Source organism: Heterodontus francisci, chromosome 6, assembly GCF_036365525.1.
Source record: "Heterodontus francisci isolate sHetFra1 chromosome 6, sHetFra1.hap1, whole genome shotgun sequence".
NCBI classification, from domain to species: Eukaryota; Metazoa; Chordata; class Chondrichthyes; order Heterodontiformes; family Heterodontidae; genus Heterodontus; species Heterodontus francisci.
This window is the reverse complement of record NC_090376.1, coordinates 80,904,380-80,931,337: the sequence shown is the minus strand read 5'-3', so window position 1 is coordinate 80,931,337 and position 26,958 is coordinate 80,904,380. Positions and strand designations below refer to the sequence as shown.

At 44.1% G+C, this 26,958-nt stretch overlaps 1 protein-coding gene across 2 annotated transcripts in view; it reads right to left on the bottom strand.

Moving 5' to 3' along the window:
* tmem135 (transmembrane protein 135) overlaps window positions 1-26,958 on the bottom strand; it is a 568,932-nt gene that overhangs the window by 335,044 nt on the left and 206,930 nt on the right. Inside the window, exon 5 of one of the 2 annotated variants that reach the window (XM_068033973.1) lies at window positions 8,910-8,975. The exons of the other annotated variant lie outside the window; for it this stretch is intronic. Coding sequence (XP_067890074.1) covers window positions 8,910-8,975 — 66 coding nt within the window. The remainder of the gene's footprint in view (window positions 1-8,909; window positions 8,976-26,958) is intronic. 2 annotated transcript variants of the gene reach the window in all.

The following is a 26,958-nucleotide window of genomic DNA, read 5'->3' as shown; positions in this document are numbered from 1 at the left end:
GCACATGAAGATGCCAAGTAACATTTTCGGTTGTTGTTTTCGACATTGGCACCTGTTGCCAAGCTGCTGTAGCATTTGGTCATGGTGGTGGTACACACCAGCCCACAGGTGGTATTGCCATTTCCCTCTTTCGTCAGCTAGTGAATTCCAGGTGCAATAGTTGATGGTTCGGGCCTTCATGTCATACTTGCAAGCATCTTTGAAACTGAGCTTTGGACGCCCCACTGGCGGTCTGGCTCCGGCTACCTCACCGTACAGAAGGTCCTTGGGTATGCGACCATCTTCCATCCTGCGGTGTGCCCAATCCACCGAAGCCGCAGGATGGAAGATGAATGCCAACACACTCGAGAGCTCTGCCTTAGCAAGGACTGCTGGATTTGTGATTTTGTCCTGGCAGGAGATACCCATAATGCGCCGTAGACAGCAACAATGGAAATTATTGAGCTTCTTTTCCCGGTAACTAAGTCGCCATGTTTCACAACCATACAGCAAGGTGCTGAGAACACAGGCCTTATAAACCATCAGCTTGGTCCTGAGGGTCAGCTTGGTGTTATCCCAGGTGCGCTTCGTGAGTCGGCCAAAGGTGGTAGCTGCTTTCCCTATCCATGTATCAAGCTCTGCAACAAGGGACAGACCCGTGGACCTGAGGTAGCAGAATTTGTTAACCACTTCCAGTGGGGTATTATTTAGTCTGAGCAGGGGTGGATATGCAACACCTTATCCCATGACCACAGTTTTCTTGACGCTTGTGGTTGGGCAGAACAAATTACAGGCATGGGAGAGACAATCCATGAGTCTTTGTAGCTGAGTTTCCCAATGACCGACCAGCGCAGCATCATCAGAGTAGAGGCGTACCCTGAACAGGACGCGATGTGTTTTTGTCTTTTCTTTCGGTCTTGATAGATTGTAGAGCTTGGCGTCTGACCTGGTGTGCAAGTAGACTCCTTCCAAATCTGCAAGGAAGGCAAAGGTCAGGAGCGTGGAGAAGATGATGCCAAACAGAGTGGGGGCTACGAAACAACCCTGTTTCACTCCACTCTTCACTCCAAAACTGTCGGAAATGGAGTCATCAAACTGTACAGTGCAATGCATGTCATCATGGAAGGAGTAGGTGAGGCTGAGGAGCTACAGCGGATAGCCAATTTTCCCCAAAATCTTGTACAGCCCTGCTCTGCTGACTGTGTCAAATACCTTACTAAGATCTAGAAAACTAAGGTAAAAGGATACACACTGTTCCCTACACTTCTCTTCTAGCTGGTATATGGAGAAAATTATGTCCACATGTAGATTGCCAGCACAGAAATGACACTGTGTTTCTGGGTACACTTGCTCTGCAAATAAATGGAGTTTTTTAAGTATGACCCTACCAAAGGCATTCCCCATGACGCTAAGGAGTGAGATGTCCCTGTAGTTGTTACAGTCTCCTCTGTCGCCTTTGTTTTTGTATAATGTCATGATTTTGGCATCACATATCTCCTGTGAAACGGAGCCTACCTTCCAGCAGAGAATGAGGTGGTCATAAAGGTGTGGCATTAGATGGGACGTTCTGTTCTTGAGCAGTTCGGCTGGGATTCTGCCCTTCCCGGGTGCCCTTCTGGTCACTAGGCAGTCCATGGCCTTTGCGAGCTCAAGTAATGAGAGTTCTTCATATAACTCATCCATGACAGGAAGCTGCGGAAGAGTGTTAAGCATGAACTGGGAAATGCCCGACTCGCAGGAGTACAGCTCACAGTAGCGTTCAGCCCAGCGGGACACCTATTTACTTTTGTCGGTGAGTACTTCACCATCTGCCGACTTCAGGGGAGCAAATTTGGTGATGGCAGGGCCAAGCGCCCTCTTGATCCCATCATACATAGATCGTAGATTACAATGTCACAGGCAATTTGGATTGCTTGACATAAGTTGATCCAGTGTTTGTTGGCGCAGCATATCCCTGTCTTATGCACAGCTGTCTTGGCTTTCAGGTTGTGCAGTGTCTTTGCTGTTGGGTTTATGCAGTGCATCATGTGGGCTTTGTTTTTTGCATCCATGACAGATATCATCTCAGCTGAGCAGGTCTCAAACCAGTCCTTGTTGCAGGTTCCACCTTCACCAAATAATGCTTCTGCTGCTTCAAAAGGTGATCGAGCTTAGTGACTTCCAAGCTTCGTAAATACCAGCATCGGCACTTCCCGGTGAACCTTTAGTGGGGAGCAATCATTCTAGCAACAGTGCAAATGCTGACATTTGGTATCATTGCTTATGCAGGGACGTTGATGCGTAGAGGGCCGTCGTGTTTGGAGCTGTGGAACTTGTCAAGAAAACCCCATATGCCAAATGAGAAATATTCATTTCGTCAGCTGGAAACTTACATTAGACTTTTAATGGGAAAAAATCCTACAATTAACTTTTAAAAAAACTAGCAGCCAAGATGACCTCTGCAATTTTCATCTGAAATACCAGGAGATTGAACTGGAGACAAAGTCTAACAAGAAGCCCAGACAGAACAATACTTTGGCTAACTGAGTAGATTATGCAGATCATCTTCGTTAGTGGGACAGTCAAAGCTATCTTGAGGCATTCATAAGTGGAGACGTCCCTCCAGGGGATAAACACTGACAACCCCACCGAAGAGAGGTTTTGGGTTTTAGGCTTTGGATCTCATTAAAAACAAAAGGGGATTGAGAGAACCATGTGACCGTCTGTCCATCTCTGAAAAAACAGGAGTTTTGTTACACTCACTGAAGACAAGCGGTATCTGAGTGTGCAGCAGCAGAGAAAGCTGTGTGCTTCCGTTCCTCTCTCCAGAAAAAGTCAACTTTGAAAACCATCTGCAACTGTGGACCCTCCAAGCCTACAAAGTGCTACAGCCAGAGACCAGGGAAGAGAGCCAACTACAGTTCTGCTTCCGAGAAAGCCTTGAGCCAAGCAGGCCAACCACAAAGCGCACTTTGATCAGCCGAGGACTTCAAGAATACAGCTTCAGCTGGAAGGCTATCGAATCATCCACTTCACAGACTGTGTACTTAGGTTCCATTTATTCGGACTTTAATCCAACCACTAAATCTATTTTTCCCTCTGTAATCTATTTGTGTGCGTGTGATTCTCGTGTAAATGTGTGCATGAATGTGTAGCGTATTTTTAATTATTTTTAAATCGGGGTTAGAGTGTTAAGTATAACAAACAAACCTCTTTCTTGTTTAAACTCAAGAAAACCTGTCCGATTGGTTCTTTCGCGATCACATTAAAAGGAAACAATAAAACATTCACTGAGGCGGTAAGCACAACCACTGTTTAAAAAAGGAATAAAGCCTGTTGCAGTCAAATGAGGAAGGGTGAGAGGGGAGCCTGAGACCCCCTCCTCACACTCTGCTGCTGACAAGAGAGTGATCGGTGTCGCAGTCTGTGCTATGGTAGGTACGGTGTGGAGAACACTGGGCAGATCACGACTCCTTATGATGACGAAGTCTAGTTGGTACCAATGTCCAGACTTCGAATGACGCCATGATACCTTGTGGCAATGCCTGCCCTGGAAAATGGTGTTGGTGATGCAGAATTCATTCAAGGCACGAAGCTCAAGAAGGCGTTATCCGTTATCATTGGTCTTGCCCACCCCATGATGACCGAGGCACATCGGCCGTGACTCACTGCCCCAACACGAGTTGAAGTCACCCAGGCTAAATAGCCTCTTGCCAGTTGGAGTGTTCCACAGAACATTACCTAGGGAGTCACAGAAATACTCTTTATCTGAGATGCTGGCATTCAAAGTTGATGCATAGGCGCATATGCTGCTGACTGCACCTCCATCATATGATAGCTGTAGGGAGATGAGGCGCTCTGAGATTGCTACTGGTGGCTCAATTAATTGTGTGAGCTGATTTCTCAACTGCGAAGCCTACACCATACTCTCAGCAATCTTCAACACTCTTTCCATGCTAATAGAAGGTGTAATTAGCCTCCCAAATACAGCCCATGTCAGCTCGTCTGGTTTCTTGTAGAGCAGCAATGTCAACACCAAGCTTGTGCAGCTCACGGCTCAATCAGAGCTGTCTTGCGTACACTTGCTAGAGTGTGGGTCGTTGTTCATTCCAGGACACATATCAGCTTCCAAACCAAAAGGTTACCTTTCTTTGTTTGCTGCATAGCCTAGGCATGGTTTTAGGAGGTGCAGGCTCACCTACATCTGTACCCTCCTCTCGACCTCACAGGCTGGTATCCAGAGGAAAGACGAAAGTCAATATGTCTGGGGCCTACTCGGAGTTCCCGGAAGTGCTAACTTGAAGGAACACCAACCACCTAATGGGATTCCACTCCAGATTTTGTCCAGTTTATTCCCTTAGCTGTTAGCTCTCAATGTTGTTGTTAATGTTGAAAGGTTGAAAGGCACCAACCGGCAAACGCAGATCACCACAGACGTAGGTGTGATCTTGTCCTCCAGGTGTACCAAGAGAGCAGCTCCAGGTCACTGATTCCCACCTCCAGGTTGCCTCCTCCATCCCGAGCCCTGGCTGCTTCCAGCCCCCCGAGCCCTGGCTGCTTCCATTTGGAGTTGGAGGACACCAAAAATCCAGAGGCAGCAGAGGTTCGTTCTTCAGCACAGGGGAAAAGATTTTCTGGCCAGGAACAGACTGAAGCTGAAAAATAGTATAACAAGTGGCCTGTCAAAAGTTCAGCAGGAGATAGTTCCTGGACAGTCAGCTCCTTAGGGAGCTTCTCACTGTGTACGCCCATCCATGGCCATCTGCCCTTCCCCACCTCCCCCCCACCCCACAAAATCCTTTCTTCTGCTGTTAATGTTCCTCGGATTCTAACAGTGGGTGCATTTTAGCCCAAACTTCAAGTTAACTGTTAGTTTAAACAGCTTCTGGTGTTAGTTCAACCACCCCCACCCCCCAAACTGACCTTGTGAGCTCTGGTAAAGATCTGGAAAAGACCTGAATGTGGATTTTCTCTCAAACCTGGCTGCAAATTCCTGGACTTCATTGGACATCAAGATCATACTTCTGCACTGGACTACACTGGAATAAGCCATGAGACTCTGCTTCAGTCTATAATCTGCTGGCCTTTTTGATCTGTGAGCTGTGGAAAGATCTGGATCTTCTCTCAAACGTGGCTTCAAATTCTTGGAGTTCTCTCAACATCAGGAGGACACTTCTGCTCTGGACTACACTGTGTTAGGGTCAAGTGAGGAGTCGTCGAAGGGCTGCCCTCTTTTCCCTCTCCTTGTTTGACCACAACAGGTTTGATCCTTTCTTAACGTGATTGTACTGGCCAATTCAGTAGGTGTTTGATTACTTACTTGCTATGATCATAACGAGAACCAATCGGACAGGTTTTCTTGAGTTTAACAAAGAAAGAAATTAACTTCATTGTACCTAAACCAATCTACTTAAAATAATAAACTACGTGCCAACTTTCACTCACATACATACATTAGAGATTTGCACACACACAAATCCGTTACAAAGGAGGGAAAGGTAGATTGGTTGAGTTAGAGTACATAGAAAAAAGGGGTATACCGTCTGCAGTGTTTGGTGATTCAGCTGGCTTCTAGCTGAATTCAGTGGTCCTGAGGCTTTTAGTTCAAAGAAGTAGATGCCTAGTTTGGTGAGTCTCTTGGAGATAGCGATGCTGATGATTTCCTGCAATGGGGTTTCAGATTGTAGCCAGAGTATGCAGAGGTGATCAAACAACAGGCAAGATTTGAAAGCTTTCAAGCTGGAATGGGGAGAGTGAGAGAGAGAGAGGGGGACCCCCACCTGGGGTCCGCTCATGTCAGAGTCCAAAAGCTTTTCCTCTGCTGCAGAGAAAACACCAGCTTAAAATCACAGTTGGGGAGGGGCTTGTCACATGACAGTCACTCAGTGATTAAAACATAGCAGCTGGCAGTATTTCTCTGCTTGCTGAGAGAAAAGGTAGTTCCTTTAAACTTCCTGGGTCTTGGTTCTTGCTGGGAAATTAGCAGACATTTCATCTCTCTCCTCACAAGCATTGCAGTGTAGGATACAGTGTTGCAAATTAGGTGATCATCTTAAGCTGAAAGGATGACTTTTCTGGAGGCTTGACTTTTTAAAAATGTCTTTTAAAAAAAAAGTATAAATTCAGATCTCCAGTCAGTGGATCAAAGAAAATTATCATTCAACAAAGCACATGGGCGTAACACTGGTCATACCCTAAGGCCCAACTTGAAGGAGTGTCGATATGAAAATAACCTAGTAAGAGACAGCCAACACCATTTCTGAAAGAGCAAATGTTGAAAGGTCATTGACCAGAAACATTGGGCAGGATTTTTGTGCCTGGGTCCTGATCCCACCATCTGGATGAAATGCAAGTTGGGAACCCACACATGCCGGCGGCAGGACCTAGAGGGCAATTTTAAAGGAGGTGACCAATTACGTGGCCGCCTCTGGGAGCTAAGTCCAATTAAGGACCATGGGAGGGTTCCCAAGTCTGGAGGGCCAATAGAAGGCAGTCCAGCAGTCACAGATTGGCAGCCCCACCGTCAGAAGGGGGCACACCTGAAATATGTCACAAGGCACGAGGGCACCTCCATTCCCAGTCGCTAGTCACAAAAGGGGTAAATAAAAGGGCCAGGACAGGCGGGGAAATCCCCCTCACCCCACCCCCCCCCGGTCCACAGTAACAAGCACTGCCACGGTCGCAGACGATTTTTGAAGCAGCGCCTTCCACATTGAATGGAGGCTCTGGGTCCGATGTCTACCTGAACTGCCAGTGGGAGGATCCATTTCAGGTGGTCCACAGGCTGGTCCAAAATGCAAATCACTTATGAGCAACGCCACAGCCGCAGCCATACAAGAGAACAGGCCAGAACCCTCATCCCCACCACTCACGTGACGTCACTTAACCAGACTGGCTCCTATGTGCACAGCACAAATCGTCATAAGGGCAAGCAACAATGTAGCAATAAGCAAGAATTTTGTTACTGTTGACTTTGTTTGGGTAACACCAATGTAAGATAAGTATTAGTTTCTCAGAAGAACATTAACATGGTGATGTTATAACACATATTAGAATGTTTCAAATAAATGTATTCTCTTGCAGTATTAATGTTGATAATATGAAAATGTTAATACTTTTGTTTCTGGCATGAATTAATAATTTACCTATGATATTATATGTAAAAGATGAATGCACAAGAATTAATTACATTTAGCAGCGAAAAAGCAACAAAATATTTGTAGTTTCCATAAATTCCCATTAATTATGGGTTTTTTTCAGGTGGCAAGTGAAAGCGGGTAGGGTAGGATTGGTCGGCGGACTGCGAGATCTTTTGCCCCGCCTAAGTGGTCCGCAGATGAAAAAGTTTGAGAACCACTGGTCTACAGTCCTGTGCGCCAATTTCTTTCTCTCAAGTTAGCTCACAAATCATCTTTCTAATATCAGCCTTAATCCAATCTGATGCCACTCTTTTTTAAACCATTTATTTGAACCTTACATCTAATCATAATACTGTCACTAATCTCAAATGCTCACCCACAACCAAATTTTTTTTTAAATCTTTGATCACTAACTATTTCCTCAACTAGTGCCATAGATTTTTTTAAATCCCCGAACAGGCACACGGGACCTTGATTTAACGTTTCATCCAAAAGATAGCACCTCAGACAATACAGTACTCCCTCAGTACTGCACTCAAGTAGATTATGAGCAGTAGGGCTTGAACCCATGACCTTCTGAATAGTGGTAAGAATGCTATCCTGAGCCAAGGCTAACACGTAAATGAATTATTCAATGAATGGGGATCTGCTGGGGCGGAGAGACTGAAAGAAATCTGAAAAGTGACAGGCGATTGTCTAGTCAATAAAAAGTAGCAATTAACAAAGCTCACAGAATGTCAAGTTGTATCAAGCCAGCACTGTTTTTCAGTCTAGGCCGTTATACTGAAACTGCTCTCATCAGACAATACCTTCAATATTGCATTCAGGTCTGATCACTCAGGAGTGTTCTTTTGAGTGACAATTTCCATTTTTCAGATTTCTTGTGAGTAATAAATGGTGCTTTTGATGCTTTCCAGAACAGTATATGTTCCGTAGAATACGGGCATGTTTCCCTGTCCTCACTCGATAACGCAACTTGGGCACACGGTCACATACTCCTTTCACTTTGATCTTTGCAGCTAACCATTTACCATATCATGTTAATCGCAGGTCTGCTAAATCCTTTTAACTCCTCTGCCATATTTTACACTGCAACCACAATTCTGATGCTGTTCCGTCAAGACTGTGGTCAATCCACCCATTATTTGTAATTTAATGACATGCATTAATAAATCAAATTAGACTTCCTCATGTCCAACTTGTACAGGTATCATTCAGAGACTGCATGGCACAAGGCTCAGAATTAAGTAAAGAATGATACCCAATTGAATTCACCCTGGGAAAGCCAGCCACCACATCATTTTTACAGAAATGTTTCATGCTCTAACACAACCTAGTCCATAAAATGTGGCTACATCTATTTACTGCCTGTCGGATTTTCGATACAGCTCATATTCATTGCTCTTGTTGGAAACCAAAGTAATTCTGATCATATAGGATTGAATTAAAGACATGCTGCACATAAACTGTCGGTGAACTAGATACATGAAATGATCACACAAAAGTCTGCAACATAATGGTTGAGGATGCCACGGCCTTGATTTGAACACTATCCCCATCAGGCAGAAAAAGGTCAGGCAAGGGTTTAAAATCTTGAAAATCAAAATGCCACTCCCAAATTGTCATATTCCTCATTTCTAACATTATTAACACTCCCCCACCCCTCTGTGTAAATCGAGGGTAATTAGTTTTACCCACTTTGAGTTTTGCTTTATAATTTATCTTAGTTAATGATGCAACATCTTTGGCAGATGAAAATAATTAAATTTTAATTTTCAATGATAATAGACAGATATTGTAATAAATTCTCACCTCTCCATGTTTAACTGGTGTGACAAGACCCCTTGTTAAAGCCATTCGAAATATACTCTCAGTTGCCTGTAAAGAAAGACAATTTTAAGAATGCACATATATTTAATAGGTACCATTCTAAAATAGTACTCACGGCACTCAGCAACTTTTCAATAGTAGGCACTTTAATTATGTCTTAGAAACAACCTTCTTAGCAAGAAAATTCTCATGTTGTACACATGTCTGCCCTTAAATGATGAGAAAAGTTTTTTTTTTGAAATTCTGATTGTTCAGTGGGTGAAGGATAAACCAGATTTTAAAAGCTTCATAATCCCCCCTGCATGTTGCTACGAACACTTTCCAGAAATCTTACGTATTTTATAAAAACTTTTTAAAATTTCCATTCCCCTCCCACTAAAATAAACTTGATTAACGACTCTAGAACTACACATACAATGATAGTAACATTCCCTATCATAGTGCAGCCACCAGGGATTATTAGAACACTCTTAATTAGGATACAGGTACTTATATATTTGTGCCAGACACCTCATCCTGTTTCAGAAGAACAACAGCACGTATTGCTCTCCTGCTTGTACATTCATAGTGGAGAGTCAGTCTCCATAAGCAAGGTCTGAGAGTCCAACTTGACTATGAAGACCAACAAGGAACTCAAATGAACAGGGCCAGATTCCCCTCAACAGAAAAACTGGCTCTCGCCCAGATGGCAGAATTTTAGATCTATGTTTTTATGCATCTAGAATGCTCTTAGGACTAATCCACCTGTTCTGCACTCTCCCCATAACCCTGTAATCTTCCTTTCTCAAATATTTATCCACTTTACCCTTAAAAGATGCAATGCAATAGTTCCTGCCACTGTTACTCCACATGGAAAAGCATTCCACACTCCAACGATATTCTTCATAAAGTAAGTTCTCCAAACATCATCTCACTCTCGTGCTGACAGTTTTAAATTGTTCACACCTCATTAGTGACTTCCCAACCTGAGGGAAAAGTATTTTCCTATTCATTCCAAGTCTATAATGGCCTAGATTTTGCTGTCAGTGGCAAAGGAACAGGGCTCGCCTCTGACCTCGAAAAAAGCTTCCCACAAAGTTTTAGCAGGCTCCAGAGCACAGACTTCCCCTTTTCATTCCAATGTCAGTTTGAATTTCGCCCCTTCTGCAGGAGTTCTGTGGCACCAAGGAACAGGAAAGGCAGCAGGGAAATTGAACAACAAATTATATTGAAGAATTCTCACAGGCAAAGCTGGAAATAAAAAGCTGAGAACAGAAATCACATTTAAATCAGTGTACAGAAAATGAAATAAGAATTAAGACAAATACATGGGGAAAAAATTGAAACTTAAATAGCAAAACACAAATATAATTATTTTTTTTCAAACTGCAGAGTTTAAAATTATTTTTTGAAGGAATAGATTTCGACACTTTCAGGGCTAGAAAGGTTGTTCATCACTATGACTTACTAGGCCATGAAAAATTCAGTTATTCCTGATAGAACAAGGCTTGACTTTTTATACCGGTCTTTACAGTGAGAATAGTGGATAATTAGTTGAAGTTCGCGTCTTAACAATGATTTCTATGCTTTTTCAATCATCGAAGACCAAAACACCCGGTAGAGGAACGGGTTATTTCTGACAGCAACTTCTGGATTCCCACATTTAATTGCGCATATGCCGATGCCAGAAGTTGCTGTCAGTTTTACCCAGTAATAACGGTGAGCGCTGACAGACTTTCAGTTATGACAATTGGAAACTCTGGGCAATATGTTAAAAACCTTTCTTGAGCCTTCTATGCTTCAGTAGAAATAGTTCATATATATCAAGTCTTCCCCATCCCTGGCATCATCCAGGTGAATCCATGCTGTGTACAGTTAATGTTCCTTCTATAATGGGGCACCGAAACATTATAATATTTTATGCTGGATCTTTGTTATATTTTAGCTAGCTTTCCTACTTCAACTTGCAACCTATGCCCGTTAGATTTGGTTTCTTGAAGCAAGACGAAGATGAAATGGGAGGTGGAGAGAAGCAATGCAACTACAAGATAAATGTTCACATTTCTGAACAATATGAAGAACAAGTCATGATTCAACTAGTTAATTTAAAAAATACAGTACTCCACGTATTTATTGTTATAAACCATCAGACCACTTTGGGACCTCCTGAGAACTTAATTTTTTTTCTGATTTAAAAATTCATTTACCTACAGAAATTATGCTGTCATTTTGAACAAGTGATTTTCTGACAGTTTAATAACTAACTTCTCTGGAATGGATTAAGGTAACAACTTTCATTAAACTTTTAAGTCAGTTAAAAATAATTTGAATAAATGCTCATCTGCATATATCTGTAACTTTGCACATTGCTAAATACACAAAATTATTCTGCATCATAATTGAAGTTAAAATGTTCTCAATTTAGACACAGAAAGATATCTATAAATGTAACCATTATAGGGACCCAATTAAAAGTACAAATCTGAATACAAATCTTGACTGGCAGGCAATCATGCTTAGGCCTCACCAAGAAGGGAAGTTTGTCGTCATCATCAGTTAGTTCTTGAATAACTTCCATAAAGATATAGGATGGACAATATACATTAGCATGAATTGACGAAAAGGAAGAAAATAGGGTGAACTGATTGGGACTTACAATAGGATTTCATTGTTAAGTATTCTCATTGCAGCTCTTTAGAAGTTAATACACAGCACATGAGGTCACAAAAAGCACGACTGTATGTTTAAGGTCATGTTCCCAGATTTGTCTAATTTAAGGTTCATTGGTTCTTCTTAATTGTAACTATGACATAGGCAACCTCACAACTAAAAACAAACGGAACATGAAGAAGGGTCACACCAAGTAAATGCAGCAACTGAAAACAGAAGAACAATTGTTTTCTACTGAATCTAAGTAACATAACACAAGTAATTATACACCTGTCTGAGGGCAGAACACTCCTTATACAATGGCAGCTAATCTTAATGGGGCTGATGTGAACTCGCTTAAATTATCCAACATCCATAGCAACTTCAAGCTCTATTTCTCTTACATACCCTCCGCAACAGAAAAGGGGAGGGAGTATGTTATACAAGCTTTTGTATTCCTTGGAATTGCTTTCTTTCATCAGTCTTCCCACTAACATTTTTAAGGATGTTTCAGCAGCCAAACAGAGTAGTCTGTGAATCCAGTTAAGCTTCTTTTTTCTATTGAGAATCACTGATGTGTGGGCTTTTCTTTCTGCACAAGCAAGAGATCTTTTTAATACACTGGTACTTATACAACCCCACCACATGTCAAAGCCATTCAAATACAAAGCGAATCCGCAGCCCTTGAAAGGTTGGTACCACAGATTCTTGATAGAAACTGCACACTTGATGTGTTCCGTGTCACTAAGAAGATTAACACAACAAGTATAGCTTCCTTTCTGAAAAGAGAGAGAGAAGAGGCCACCTGGACCCATTACAAGCTGACAAAGGATAAGCATCTAACGGCTGTGATAACTTCATTAGGTCAAAGGGAGTGGCATAAAATTCTGATATGTAGAAAACAAGCAAGCAAATGAATAGGCAATAAAACTTTCCTGCATATGACAAGGTCAGCCTCAGAGAAATTTCCTGTTCAGTGACTGTTTACAGTTAACCAAAAATCATTCATTTTGAAGGGCGAAAGCAAAATAGTTCTATAACAACAACATCTTGAGTATTCACAATCTTCTTTGCCTATATTTTATTCATGAATTACCTTTTGGTTCAGTCACTCAAATGCAAACCTATACTTCCAGCAATTAAAAAAAGACTTTGAGTGCAGTGATTGCATACCAACACATTACTGCAAATAAACACCGACTATCTTTGTGGATGAGCTGGATTGTGAACAAAGGGAAGTTTTTTTTAAAAACTTACTTGTAATGAGGTGGATGAAAAAGTTAGCGCTGCGTGGGGCAAATTGTATCAGAAGTTGAATCGGAAAGAGAGTCTACACAGAATATAAACATTGTGTGCAGCAATTTGGCACAGTGATTAATCTTCATTCAGAGGCGGTACAGTGGCGCAGTGGTTAGCACTGCAGCCTCACAGCTCCAGGGACCCGGGTTCGATTCTGGGTACTGCCTGTGTGGAGTTTGCAAGTTCTCCCTGTGACCGCGTGGGTTTTCGCCGGGTGCTCCGGTTTCCTCCCACAGCCAAAGACTTGCAGGTTGATAGGTAAATTGGCCATTATAAAATTGCCCCTAGTATAGGTAGGTGGTAGGGAATATGGGATTACTGTAGGGTTAGTATAAAATGGGTGGTTGTTGGTCGGCACAGACTCGGTGGGCCGAAGGGCCTGTTTCAGTGCTGTATCTCTAAATAAAAAAAAATAACAACTTGTATTTATATAGCACTGTTAACATAGTAAAACATCCCATAGCACTTCCCAGGAGTGTTAACAAATAAAATAAAGACACCAAGCCACATTAGGGAGATATTAGGGCAGATGACCAAAAGTTTGGTCAAGGAGATAGGTTTTAAGGAGCGTCTTAAAAGAGTAAAGGAGGTAGAAAGGTTTCGGGAGGGAATGCCGGAGCCTAGGATCCTGGCAGCTGAAGGCACAGCCACCAATGGAGGAGCAATTAAAATTGGGGATGGTAAAAAGGCCAGAATTGGAGAAGTGCAGATATCACAGGGGGTTGTAAGGATGCAGGAGATTACACAGATAGAGGGTGGAACCTTATCACCTTAGACTCTGGAGCAACGGCAGCAGGTCCATTTCCGAGTCACAAACCCAACTTACCGAATAGTGGGCCTTCCAGTTGCTCTTTTCCAGAGCCAACCAGTTAACAGTCCACCTCCAGGTTTGCCGTCCAATTACGGGGAGCGGGTGGGATGGCTGCTCAATAACAGCAATGAAGGATCTCTACTTAAAGGGACCCCACAGCAGTCGCAGTGGCAGCACTGTGTGGTGTGATTCACTCAGTATGAGGCCATAAAGAGAAGGAAAAATGGACAGAAGGCGTGGAAAGGCTGCCCTCCGGTTCCCTGACAGTAATGCTGAAAGCAGTCAGGACACACAAAGGAGTTCTCTTTCCAGAGGTGAGGTTGCAGAGGAAGTGAGCAGCTGGAGTGTGGTGCGGAGGTCATGGATCCAGTGCCGTAAATGTTTAAATGGCCCCCTGAGGTCCAGCAAGGCAAGTGCTCTGCAACTCCCAGCTGACAGTCATCACTCTCTCACCTCCTTTCCAGTCTTCTGCTCAGCTATTATCTGAGCCATGCACTCTGTTGCCACATATATTCATTTCCCCCCCAGGCTCCTCCTCAAGTCTCCATCTCAACAGACAAGCACTAACACTCACCTACAACCTGTTGCCCTCTCACTCCCCAACCCCAGGGTCATCCCTCTCAAATATCTTAACTTCATTCTTAACACCTCACAGCCCTAACTCTGCCTTTTCTTATTGCAGGACAAGACAGCCTACAACTGCTGGGAGAGACAGAGAAGCTGGGGTGGAGGTGCATTCATGGTCATCCTGACGGCGATGGAAGAGGATGCCCCGGAGATCAACAAGATGGCTGGACCTGGTGGCAAGATGGCTCCAGCTGTACCTTACCTATGCCTCTGTTGTGGGGTTCCTCACTGGGGTCAGAATGGGTATACCTCATCTCCAGGAGCCATCCACTAAGGCATGCTGGTGGAGAGAAGAGCTGCGGGACCTGAGAATGCTAAAGGATGAACACGTCATGGCAGTTCCTTAGAAATTTTGCACACACTTGCAGTGAAGGAGTGGAATCCCTTCAAATTGATAAGAACACCTGGTTGTTCCGATGGCACCTTGATCACCACATTGATGCAGTCTACAATGCCCTGGACCTGTGGAAATACAACAAGAAAGGCAAAGCCGACAGCCCTCTGTACTTGGCTGGCCACTTCAGTCTCACAGCCGATACAATCGGAAGCTCTCACAAACAATGCATCAGTGGCCTGGCTGATAAATGTGTGGGCTGCAGATTGCGAGATCCTACATACGTCAGCAGCTGATCCCTGGAATGAACCAGATGCAAGAAATTGAGGGCTGTGGTCACGTTAACTGCCACGGGCAATGGGTAGCCACCTACTCATATTGGCCTTAAGTCATCCTCCAAAAGAGCCCATAAGGTTTGCAACCATCTGCTGCGAGAGCCGCCGCATTCAGTGGCACTGCTGCTCGGAGGTGTCTTGGAAGCTGACCTTTGACCTGTAGACCCAGTGCTCAGGGTATCGCCTTCTTCTTCTAGGTGCTGCCCTGTGGTCATCTGGTTTGATCCGGCCAGTGGCATGTGGCTGTGGAGAATGCTGTCCCTCCTGTTGTGGCTGCTGAGCTGAAGGACACTTATCTTCCTCAGTGGTCCACCCATCTTCTGAATATGTGGACTCTCTGGGTCTGTACAATGAGGGAACTTGATTGTGTACTCTATGCCTCTATTTATAAATCCCAGGATCCCATACACCTTATTAACCACTTTCTCAACCTGCCCTGCCACCTGAAGTGATTTGTGCACATATGCCCCCAGGTCCCTTTGCTCCTGAACCCCCTTTAGAATTGCACCCTTTGTTTTATACTGCCTCTCCTCATTCTTCCCACCAAAATGTATCATTTTACACTTTTCTGCATTAAATTTCATCTGCTACTTGTCTGCCCATCCACCAGCCTTTTTATGTCCTCTTGAGGTCGATCACCATCCGCCTCAAAATTCACAATACTTCCAAGTTTGGTGTCATCAGCAAATTATGAAATTGTGCCTTGCACACCCAGGTCTAGGTCATTAATAGAGATCAAGAAAAGCAATGGTCAGAGTACCAACCCCTGGGGAACCCCACAGTACACTTTCTTTCAGTCTGAAAAACAACCATTCACCACTGCTGTCTGTTTCCTGCTACTCAGTCAATTTTGTATCCAAGCTGCTACTGTCCCTTTTATTCCAAGGGCTTTGACTTTCCCTGTTATGTGGCACTTTTGGAAGTCCATATATACCACATCAATCGCGTTACCCTCATCAACCCTCTCTGTTACCTCATCAAAAATCTCAAGCAAGTTAGATGCCTTTAAGAAATCTGTGCTGGCTTTCCTTAATTCATCCACATTTGTCCAAATGACTGTCACTTCTGTCCCCATTTTATCGTTTCTAAAAGCTTTCCCACGACAGAGGTTAAATTGACGGCCTGTAGTTTATCCTAGCTTAGTTTATCCTTACACCCGTTTTTTAACAAGGATCTAACATTTACAATTCTCCAGTCCTCTGGCACCACCCCTGTACCTAAGCAGGATTGGAAGATTGTTGGCGCAATTTCCACCTTTACTTCCCTCAGTATCCTCGGGGGCATCCCACTCTGTCCTGGTGACATAGAACCATTGAAAAAGTACGGCACAGGAGGCCATTCAGCCCAGTGTGTCCGTGCCAGCTGAAAAAACTAGCCGCCCAATCTAATCCCACCTTCCAGCACCTGGTCCATCGTCTTGCAGGTTACAGCACTTCAGGTGCATGTCCAGGTACTTTTTAAAAGAATTGAGGGTTTCTGCCTCCACCACCTCTTCCACCAGGGATGGACACAGAGAGGCGAGAGGGATGGACAGAGAGGTGAGAGGAAAAGATCAAGATAATTCCTGACAGATGGACATCTATCCGGTATACTCCGCATTGCTACATTAAGTCTGGGGACAGACACTGACTACATGTGCAAGCAAAAATAATGCCAGATATCTCATGAAATCAGTGTTCAACACAGTAACGAGAAAGTTGGTTATTAGCCTTCTCAGTTAAAGCTTGTTCACAAAAATGCACTTTTTTATTGTTTTGGTTAATAGTAAGAAAATTTTACAAAGCCTTTAGCTTTCTGAAATTTGCTCACCGGCCCCCTTTGTAGGGCAAAATTGTAATGTGGCGCCTCACACGACAAGGTCGGACACCGCTGCATTAGACCCATTCTCCTTCCTTAAACCATCAAAGTAGGGGAGCAGGCAGAGCTACCCTGTAATTTGGTTGCTATTTGTCTGCAATCTATATGGTTTGAATCTTGGCAGAGATCAACATTCCAGCTTACACATAATTCATACAATGAGGTCTGTCATGATGCCTCAACCATAGCAAGTAAATGCAGTTTTCACTTTAAACAGGCATAAGTCAATATCTAGCAAATTTACATGGGCTGTGAAACTCCAGTATTATGGGGAGACAGTAGCATACTGGTAATGTCACTGGACTAGTAATCCAAAGGCCCAGGCAAATACTCAGGGGACATGAGTTCAAATCCCACCATGGCAGGTGGTGAAATCTGAATTCAATTAATAAATCTGGAATTTTTTTAAAAAAAGCTAGTCTAATGGTGAGCATGAAACCATTATCAATTGTTGTAAATACCCATCTGGTTCACTAATGCCCTTCAGGGAAGGAAATCTGCTGCCCTTACCTGGTCTGGCCTGCATGTGACTGCAAATCCACAGCAATGTGTTTGGCTCTTAAATGCCTATTGAAATGGCCTAGCAAGCCGCTCAGATGTATCAAACCGCTACAGTGGTTCAAGAAGGCAGCTCACCACCACCTTCTCAAGGGCAGTTAGGGATGGGCAATAAATGCTGGTCAAGCCAGCGACACCCACATCCCATGAACGAAAAAAAAATTGATTAATGCATTTTCCTAGCTGTAGACCCAACAGCAGAGTCCACACATTTCTTCCAGTTCTACTCCCTTTGGCTTATGTTCCTGTTTCCTTGCAGATAATCTAATCAAACAATGCAGTGTTGAAAAAAAGACAAAAGCTTGCATGTATATGGTGTGCCTCACAGAAAATAAATATCGCAGGGCATTGAACAAGGCTTAAAGTGGACATTGGAGATGAAAATGAAAGACATCCATAGGGTTGGGGCAGAACGAGCACTGAATGTAAAGTCAACCACAGTAGGTTGAGAACAATGTTCCTGCGAAACCTGCGCAGTAGCCTGAAAGGTACTGCACAGGACTTATTCTGTGAGAAATAGCACGTGTGCCAGGCTGTGCAAAAAAAACTTAAAGGATCCGCACACTGAAAAAAACAGGCCATGCACCTGTAGGCTTTGGCCCCATACCAGTTTAAAACGTTGTCGCAAGAAAATCCAAGGAGCTTCTCGGAGAATCACACAGGAGAAGAAACAATGCTCAAAATGGCAAGTCGTGAACCTGAAATATTCGCTCTGATTTTATGAGGAAAAATGTTTTCGGTAGAATGCTTTTTCTATTCAATCCCCTTTATCTCCTTTAAATCAATATGAAATGGCTTCCTTCTGTGCCGTAATTTTTCTATGGTTCTATGGAAACCCAGACTAGGTGAACACAGAGAGCCACAGTCCACTCACTTCTCAAGATGTTAGAATTTGATTCATTAAAGCAACCATAAACTATGTTCACTGCATGAGATTCTGGAACTTTATGAAACACAAACCATAATTCCATCCAGTTATCAGTGAAAACCACCTTAAAAATACCCTATGTGATAAAATCAGAATGAACTGGGTATCGCAATGGAATGGTCCATTTACCATTCCATTCATCTGGATTCAAATTTAACTCAAGCTGATTTCCTCTTCTAGCTGTAAGGGACCTTTAAGAGTTGATAATCTCAAAATTGTCAGCAATTGAGCACAGATTGGTGATCTTACTCAGAGGCTACTAAGATAACTGATGAGGAAAAATACACACTGGAGCTGTTGAAGTTAAGAGGCGTGGAAGTAAGATTTTCTCTATGCGTTATGTGTAATACAATCAAAAATAGTTTACCAACAGGTTTACGATGTTGTAACATATATACAGAGGAAAACTCTCATTGACATAATGGACAGAGGTTTAATATGCATCTTTTCCATACTGCACCTTACCTGGGAGTATTAAGCAAAGTGAACCAGAGTTACATTCCCTAAAATAAATTACCTTCCCCTTGATCAACATATAGTCACCTTAAAATATAAATTCAAAAGAGCAAATTTTAGCAAATGCACTTGTGTTAATTGGTACAAAGAACTCCCTATCTGGAGGGTATAATTAAGATGAAAATTTGATCTGATGTTCTGATGAAAGGTCACTGACCTGAAACATTAATTTGCTTCTCTCTCCACAGATGCTGCCAGCCCTGATGAGTATGTGCCAGCACTTTTTGTTTTTATTTCAGATTTCCAGCATCTGAAGTATTTTGCTTTTATGATGAAAATTTGATACCTATTTCAAATGGGAAATTATTCCTATTCTTCCCAAAAATTAGACACATTCCTGGATACAAATCTCTTCATGCAATGAAGCTACAGATTATCAGGAATCTCTTATGGCAGAATAACTTCTGCAGGATTGACAAGTGTGAAGACCTATTTCAGAAGCTGTAAGGCCTTCCTGCCAATGGTAGAATGTAAACCAGTTATCCCCTTTGTGAACTTTGAAAGAATTATACCCAGGGATTTAGCGACAATATGAAAAAAATCAATTTAAAAACAAAAGCCCAAACAAATGAATATCTATTTAGTGCATAAATTTTGTTTTCACACGTAAAAGTGTAATTTAAGTGAACAATGTGGTGGCAAATGCTCCTTCCTTAGTTGTTACCAAATTTTAATTTTCCTTCAAATTTCAAATAGGAAGCAAAGTCTTTCAAGTTGGAGAAAAGGGGTAATAGAGCATTTTCTATACTATGTACTTACTCCATTTCTCTTCAAATTATGAGGCTGGCTCCTAAAAGCTCTCCATTTACTGGGTACTTCGTATGTTCAGATGCAAAGGTCAGTCAGTTTTAATTTGGCCTCGAGGTTAGTCAAAAGCATGGCACCCATTAAAATCAATAGAATAAATATTTTTTTTGAAGTGTGTGTTGAGAGAGAGAGATGAAGTAGGGCATATTTCATAAATGTCTCTTCCTCCAGAATTTCAAGTATGTGCTGGCAACATTTAAGCAAATTTACTCAAAAATTCAACTTAAGAACCCTGCCTCACACAAAAAGGAAATTGTCAATTACAGTATTTATAACCCTTCTGAGAAATTCAAAACTTCCTCACTCCCCCTCCCTTGCCAAAAGAAAAGCAGTTTATGTAAGAATGCTGTGACTGTTTACATCAAGATAAGAATTTCCTCCCAAGACAGTTACTGCAAACTCTGTGCTTCAGTTTTCACTATTGCTTACTTTCTAACATTTTGAAAAATGTTTTCAAAGTTTCCATCTGCTCTACACAAAGGAAGTGAAACACATAAGTTTCTCTCTGGGTTACATATATGGGAGAATTTTTTTTTAAGTTATTTCTTTAACAGTCCTAGTCAAAAGCTCTCAACAATCCTGAGTTTGGGTGCGTATGAAATTGTATTTAAAACTATTAAACAAGCTGAAATAAATTTTGTAACTCTGTGGAGACATTACATACTGTGGAGACTTTACAGACTGCCCTTCCCTCCCTCTTCCTCCACATTCCCTTCATAACCCATGCAACATTCCACAAGTTGAGAAATCCTTCTCCCATATCTCTGCCAACGCTAATCTGTAGACTAACTGCTAGATGAAGTATTACACCAATTTTAAACTTTCTTTCACGCCCTGGATTGTTGACTTTACTTTCATTTACTCATGGTGAACAACAACTAGCAATTTGTGACATCACAGGCTGACCAAAATCAGGAACGGAGGCGGGGGGCGGGGGGGGGGGGCGGGGGGCCGAAAACACCGGTGTGGTGAGCATGTCAGTTTCAGGACACCATTCCTGGTACCAGGGCAGGACAGGGATCGCGCTCTTATTCCCAGTTGGAGGGGGAGGGTGCAATTTTAAAGGGGGCGCACAGGTTTCAAGAAGTGTCCATTGTAGATCTGCTAAAGTGGGGCAAGTACAGAGTGGGGAGCCAGTCATGACTGCCCAGGACATCACCCCTGCCCCTTAAGAGGGTCAGCAGGGCAAAGGGGGACTCAAAATTTGATAAGGAGATGCCCTTGGTGCTGTACCACAGGTGGGGAAGGTGGGCACTCAGTGCCTGGGCACTGAACAAGGTCGTCATCCCCCTGACCGTGAAGACAGGAGGAGCAGGGAGCAAGGATGCCAAGGACAATTGGGCAGCCACCTGTCCAAAAGGAAGGCTTCAGCTGACAATGGAAGTACGACTGGCAGACTTTGAGCCCAATGACAATAAGGGGCAACACCGTCCACAGACAAGGCAGAACCTAGAGCTGCTAGAGGGCCTAGGAGAGGAAAGAGGTGCAGAAAAGCCATGGAGATCATACTCTTGCCACAGGATCTACTGCCGGAGATGGAGGTATCCAGAGATGACTGAGGCCCAGTGCCACAATAGACTGCGACTCTCCAGGAAAATGGTTCAGGGCATCATCAATTGCACCCATGTGTCCATCAAGATACCCAGCAACTGCCCTCAGATTCATCAAGCAAAAGGGTTTCCACTTCCTCAACTTTCAGCTGGTCTGAGACCACCACAAGCGCTTCCTCCATGTCTGCGCTCGCTTTCCTGGCAGCTGTCATGACGCCTTCATTTTCTGGCAGTCCAAGCAGCCCCAGATCTTCATTCCAACCCCCAAAGGGCATGGATGGATCTGAGGGACGATTCCTCTCTTGAAGACATGGCTACTCACCCTCTAAGGGAGCCTCAGACAGAGGCACAGAGACGATACGACCAATTACCTGCTCAGTAGGACAACCATACAGCAAGCAATTGGACCTCTGAAAATATGATTCCACTGCTTGGACGGTCAGGTGGCGCCCTCCAGTACCCTCCTGCAAAAGTCTTCTCGGTCACTGTGGTGGTCTGCAGCGCTCTCCATAACATGGCCCTACAGAAAGGTAGGGACCTTGAGCAAGAGCTAAGAGATGAGGAGGATGAGGGTGATGACACTAAACAGAAAGGTGCCCCTTCTACACAACAAGGTGGCCTCCTCCTGCCACCCTCCTCTCCCTCACGGCCTCCAGCATTGAGATCAGTGTCCACACCGATGAAGCGAGGGGCAGCCCTGTCCTAGGTGCCAGGTCTTCGGCTCTCCTGTGACATCTCACTTCCTTCTGGTACTGTGGAAAGCTTTGGCAAAATCTGCAGATCTCTATCTCAGGACAACCAGCAGCTTCAGTGACAGCTGCCATGGGGAGTCTAAGTCAGTCCCACACTTCATCTGACCCACCTCTGTTCCTGCCCCACAGGCTTTAATTAGACAGGAAACCCGCCTCCATACCAATTAAAGGCACACCATGTGAAAATCTTAACTTTAATGAGTTTCTCACTGGAGGCAGGTTTCTGATGTGAAAACAAACCCGGCTCCTGTTACCCGCCTCAGTGGCGAAAATTCAGCCCACAATTTATTATGCCACAAACTTTCATGGAAATTTGTTAAACTATACTGTGTCTGTTTCACCCATGTGGTATTTACAATTACTTAAGACTACTCTCAATAATGTTCAAAGTTAGAATCAATGAAATTGCAAAACATTGGCAACACCACTGTGACTGTGCACATCAGAATTAATTAATTCAGTTTCCCTGCTCTTTTCCTACAGATGGAACACAAAAGTACTAAGACAACATCAGTCTACATAGCTGCTGAAAGTTGCAGATCTGCAAGTCCATAGTGATGGTTACTCCCATAAGCAGTGTTAAGTGTCTTACATTCAGAAGTGTGCCCTTGCTGCCCAGTAACTAGTAATAATATATCCCTGGGGTGTAAATCTGAATTGGATAGTGTCAAGTGCCCGAAAATGCACTTCTGCAATCTTACATTAGACAGACTGAGGAGAACTTCAGTGAAGCAAGGTCTAATGTAAATCATTAAGTTGCTTGATATTACAACAATAACTTGCATTTATATCACACATTTAATAGTAAAATATCCCAAAATGGTTCACAGGAGGGCACTATCAAACAAAATTTGATACCAAGCCACAGAAGGAGATGTTAGAACAGATGGCCAAATGTTTGATCAAAGATGCAACCTAAAAGCGGAGAGAAGCAGAGAGGTGGAGAGGTTTAGACAGGGAATTCCAGAGCTAGGACTTAGTCAACTAAATGCAATAACTGAACATACAGATTAAAAGCTACAATCAATTCCTATTTAAATCTACCTAACTATAAAATGCTCCACCAGAACAAGAAAAATCATTTAAAAATACAGAGTTGTTACGGCATAGGAGGCGGCTATTCGGCCCATCTACTCCATGTCTGCTGTCTGTAGAGCAATTCAGTCAGTCCCATTCCCCCGCTCCATTCCCGTAGCCCTGCAAGTTTATTTCCCTCAAATGCCATCCAGTTTCTTTTTGAAATCATTGATCATCTATCTCCCTTGTAGGCAGCGAGTTCCAGGTCATTACCATTCGCTACGTAAAAAGTTCTTCTTCACACCACCCTGCATCTCTTGACCAAACCATAAATCTGTGCCGCCTAGCTCTTGTACCATCAGCTAATGGGAACAGTGTTACGACCAAGGAGGGAGGAGTGCTCTTCTTTTTTCTTTTGGGCCTCCTTATCTCGAGAGACAATGGATATGCGCCTGGAGGTAGTCAGTGGTTTGTGAAGCAGCGCCTGGAGTGGCTATAAAGGCCAATTCTAGAGTGACAGGCTCTTCCACAGGTGCTGCAGAGAAATTTGTTTGTCGGGGCTGTTGCACAGTTGGCTCTCCCCTTGCACCTCTGTCTTTTTTCCTGCCAACTACTAAGTCTCTTCGACTCGCCACATTTTAGCCCTGTCTTTATGGCTGCCCACCAGCTCTGGCGAACGCTGGCAACTGACTCCCACGACTTGTGATCAATGTCACAGAATTTCATGTCGCGTTTGCAGACGTCTTTAAAGCGGAGACATGGACGGCCGGTGGATCTGATACCAGTGGCGAGCTCGCTGTACAATGTGTCTTTGGGGATCCTGCCATCTTCCATGCGGCTCACATGGCCAAGCCATCTCAAGCGCCGTTGACTCAGTAGTGTACACAAGCTGGGGATGTTGGCCGCTTCGAGGACTTCTGTGTTGGAGATACGGTCCTGCCACCTGATGCCAAGTATTCTCCGGAGGCAGCAAAGATGGAATGAATTGAGACGCCACTCTTGGCTGGCATACGTTGTCCAGGCCTCGCTGCCATAGAGCAAGGTACTGAGGACACAGGCCTGATACACTCGGACTTTTGCGTTCCGCGTCAGTGCTCTATAGTTCGCTAATTCCACTTCTCCACAGGTCACAACATATATTTAAATGTTTACCCAATTACCCATATGGTCAATCATATACTCTATTTTGTATTTCAGAATAAAAGATACCAACCAGGTTTCTTCAATAAACAAAAAAATTATCAGTTTATTATAAACCATGACTTATCCAGTAAAGTTGCAAAGCATTAGCACACCAGTTTGAAATATGAATTCAAACAGATATTCCCTTCTAGATACCCAACACACACACACCGGTTAAACAAACAAATAAAGAAGTCTCTGATGCTGAATGTTCTGTACTCAGCAAAGATCTCAGTTTTATCCCCTTACGCCCCCACCTCAATGAATTTCGCGCTCGGCATGACGTTGAGCTCTTCTTCCATCGCCTCCACCTCTGGGCTCACTTCTTTGACCAGGAGTCCTCCTCCCGACCAGCAGACCTATTCACCTGCCTCCAGCATTCTCCCTCTACCTAGACCCCTCCCCCAGGCCACTTACCCGCTCTTGATCTCTTCATTGAAAACTGTCGGCGAAACATTGGTCATCTCAATTCCTCTGCCCCCCTCACTCACTCCAACCTGTTCCCCTCTGAACTTGAGGCACTCCGTTCTCTCAGGTCTAACCCCGACATGGACATCAAACCTGCAGACAAGGGTGGTGCTGTTGTTGTATGGCGTACCTTGCAGAAGCTCAACGCCAACTCACAGACACTTCTTCCTACCTCCCTCTGGACCATGACCCCACCACCGAACATCAAGCCACCGTCCAAAGGACTGTCACTAACATCTCCTCCGGAGATCTTCCCCCTACAGCTTCCAACCTCATAGTCCCGCAACCCCGGACAGCCCGCTTCTACCTCCTTCCCAAAATCCACAAACGGGACTGTCCCGGCAGACCCATTGTGTCAGCCTGCTCCTGCCTCACTGAACTTATTTCTACCTATCTTGACTCTATCTTTTCTCCGCTGGTCCAGTCTCTTCCCACCTACATCCGCGACTCTTCTGACGCCCTACGACATTTTGACAATTTCCTGTTTCCAGGTCCCAACTGCCTCCTCTTCACTATGGATGTCCAATCGCTCTGTACCTCCATCCCTCACCAGGATGGTTTGAGGGCTCTCCGCTTCTTCCTGGAACAGAGGCCCAACCAGTCCCCATCCACCACCACCCTCCTCCGCCTGGTTGAACTTGTTCTCACATTGAACAACTTCTCCTTCAACTCCACGCACTTCAAGTAAAAGGTGTCACTATGGGTACCCACATGGGTCCTAGTTATGCCTGTCTTTTTGTGGGATATGTCGAGCATTCTTTGTTCCAGTCCTACTCAGGCCCCCTCCCCCAACTCTTTTTCCGGTACATTGATGACTGTAACGGTGCCGTTTCCTGCTCCCGCCCCGAACTGGAAAACTTTATCAACTTTTCTTCTAATTTCCACCCTTCTCTCACCTTTACATGGTCCATCTCTGACACTTCCCTTCCCTTCGACTTCTCTGTCTCCATCTCTGGGGATAGGTTGTCTACCAATATCCATTATAAGCCCACCGACTCCCACAGCTACCTCGACGACACTTCTTCACACCCTACCTCCTGTGAGGACTCCATTCCATTCTTCCAGTTCCTCCGTCTTCGACGCATCTGCTCTGATGATGCTACCTTCCATGACGGTGCTTCTGGTATGACCTCCTTTTTCCTCAACCAAGGATTCCCCCCCACTGTTGTTGACAGGGCCCTCAACCGTGTCCGGCCCATTTCCCGCACCTCTGCCCTCAACCCTTCCCCTCCCTCCCAGAACCTTGACAGGGTTCCCCTTGTCCTCACTTTCCACCCCATCAGCCTCCATATCCAAAGGATCATCCTCCGCCATTTCCGCCACCTCCAGCGTGATGCCACTACCAGTCGCATCTTCCCCTCCATTCCCCTGTCAGCATTCCGAAGGGATCGTTCCCTCCGCGACACCCTGGTCCACTCCTCCATTACCCCCACCACCTCGTCCCCTTCCCATGGCACCTTCCCCTGCAATTGCAGGTGTAATACCTGCCCATTTACCTCCTCTCTCCTCACTATCCCAGGCCTCAAAGACTCCTTTCAGGTGAAGCAGCGATTTACTTGTACTTCTTTCAATGTAATATACTGTATTCGCTGCTCGCAATGTGGTCTCCTCTACATTGGGGAGACCAAGCGCAGACTGGGTGATCGCTTTGCGGAACATCTCCGCTCAGTCCGCAAGCAGGACCCTGAGCTTCCGGTTGCTTGCCATTTCAACACTCCCCCCTGCTCTCATGCTCACATCTCTGTCCTGGGATTGCTGCAGTGTTCCAGTGAACATCAACGCAAGCTCGAGGAACAGCATCTCATCTACCGATTAGGCACAGTACAGCCTGCCGGACTGAACATTGAGTTCAATAATTTCAGAGCATGACAGCCCCCCATTTTACTTTCATTTTTAGTTTTTTTTTTCTACAATCTTTTTTTTTGCATTTATTTCATTTCATCTTCGTTTGTTCAGTTTGCTTACGCATGGTTTTTTTTCATGTTTGCACTTGTTGCTGTTCAATATTCAGTCCGTTAACACCTTTTCTGTACTAATGCTTTGTCTTTCAACACATCATTAACATATTGTTTGCCTTTGCTCCATGTCCTTTTGGTCAGCTATGTGGCCTTGTCCAATCTACACCTTCTCCTTTGTTACCTCTTGCCCCACCCCCACCTCACTTGCTTATAACCTGTGACATTTTTAATATTTGTCAGTTCCGAAGAAGGGTCACTGACCCGAAACGTTAACTCTGCTTCTCTTTCCACAGATGCTGCCAGACCTGCTGCGTGCTTCCAGCATTTCTTGTTTTTATTTCAGATTTCCAGCATCCACAGTATTTTGCTTTTAATTAAATAAAGAAGTTTTCTCTGCAGAGATT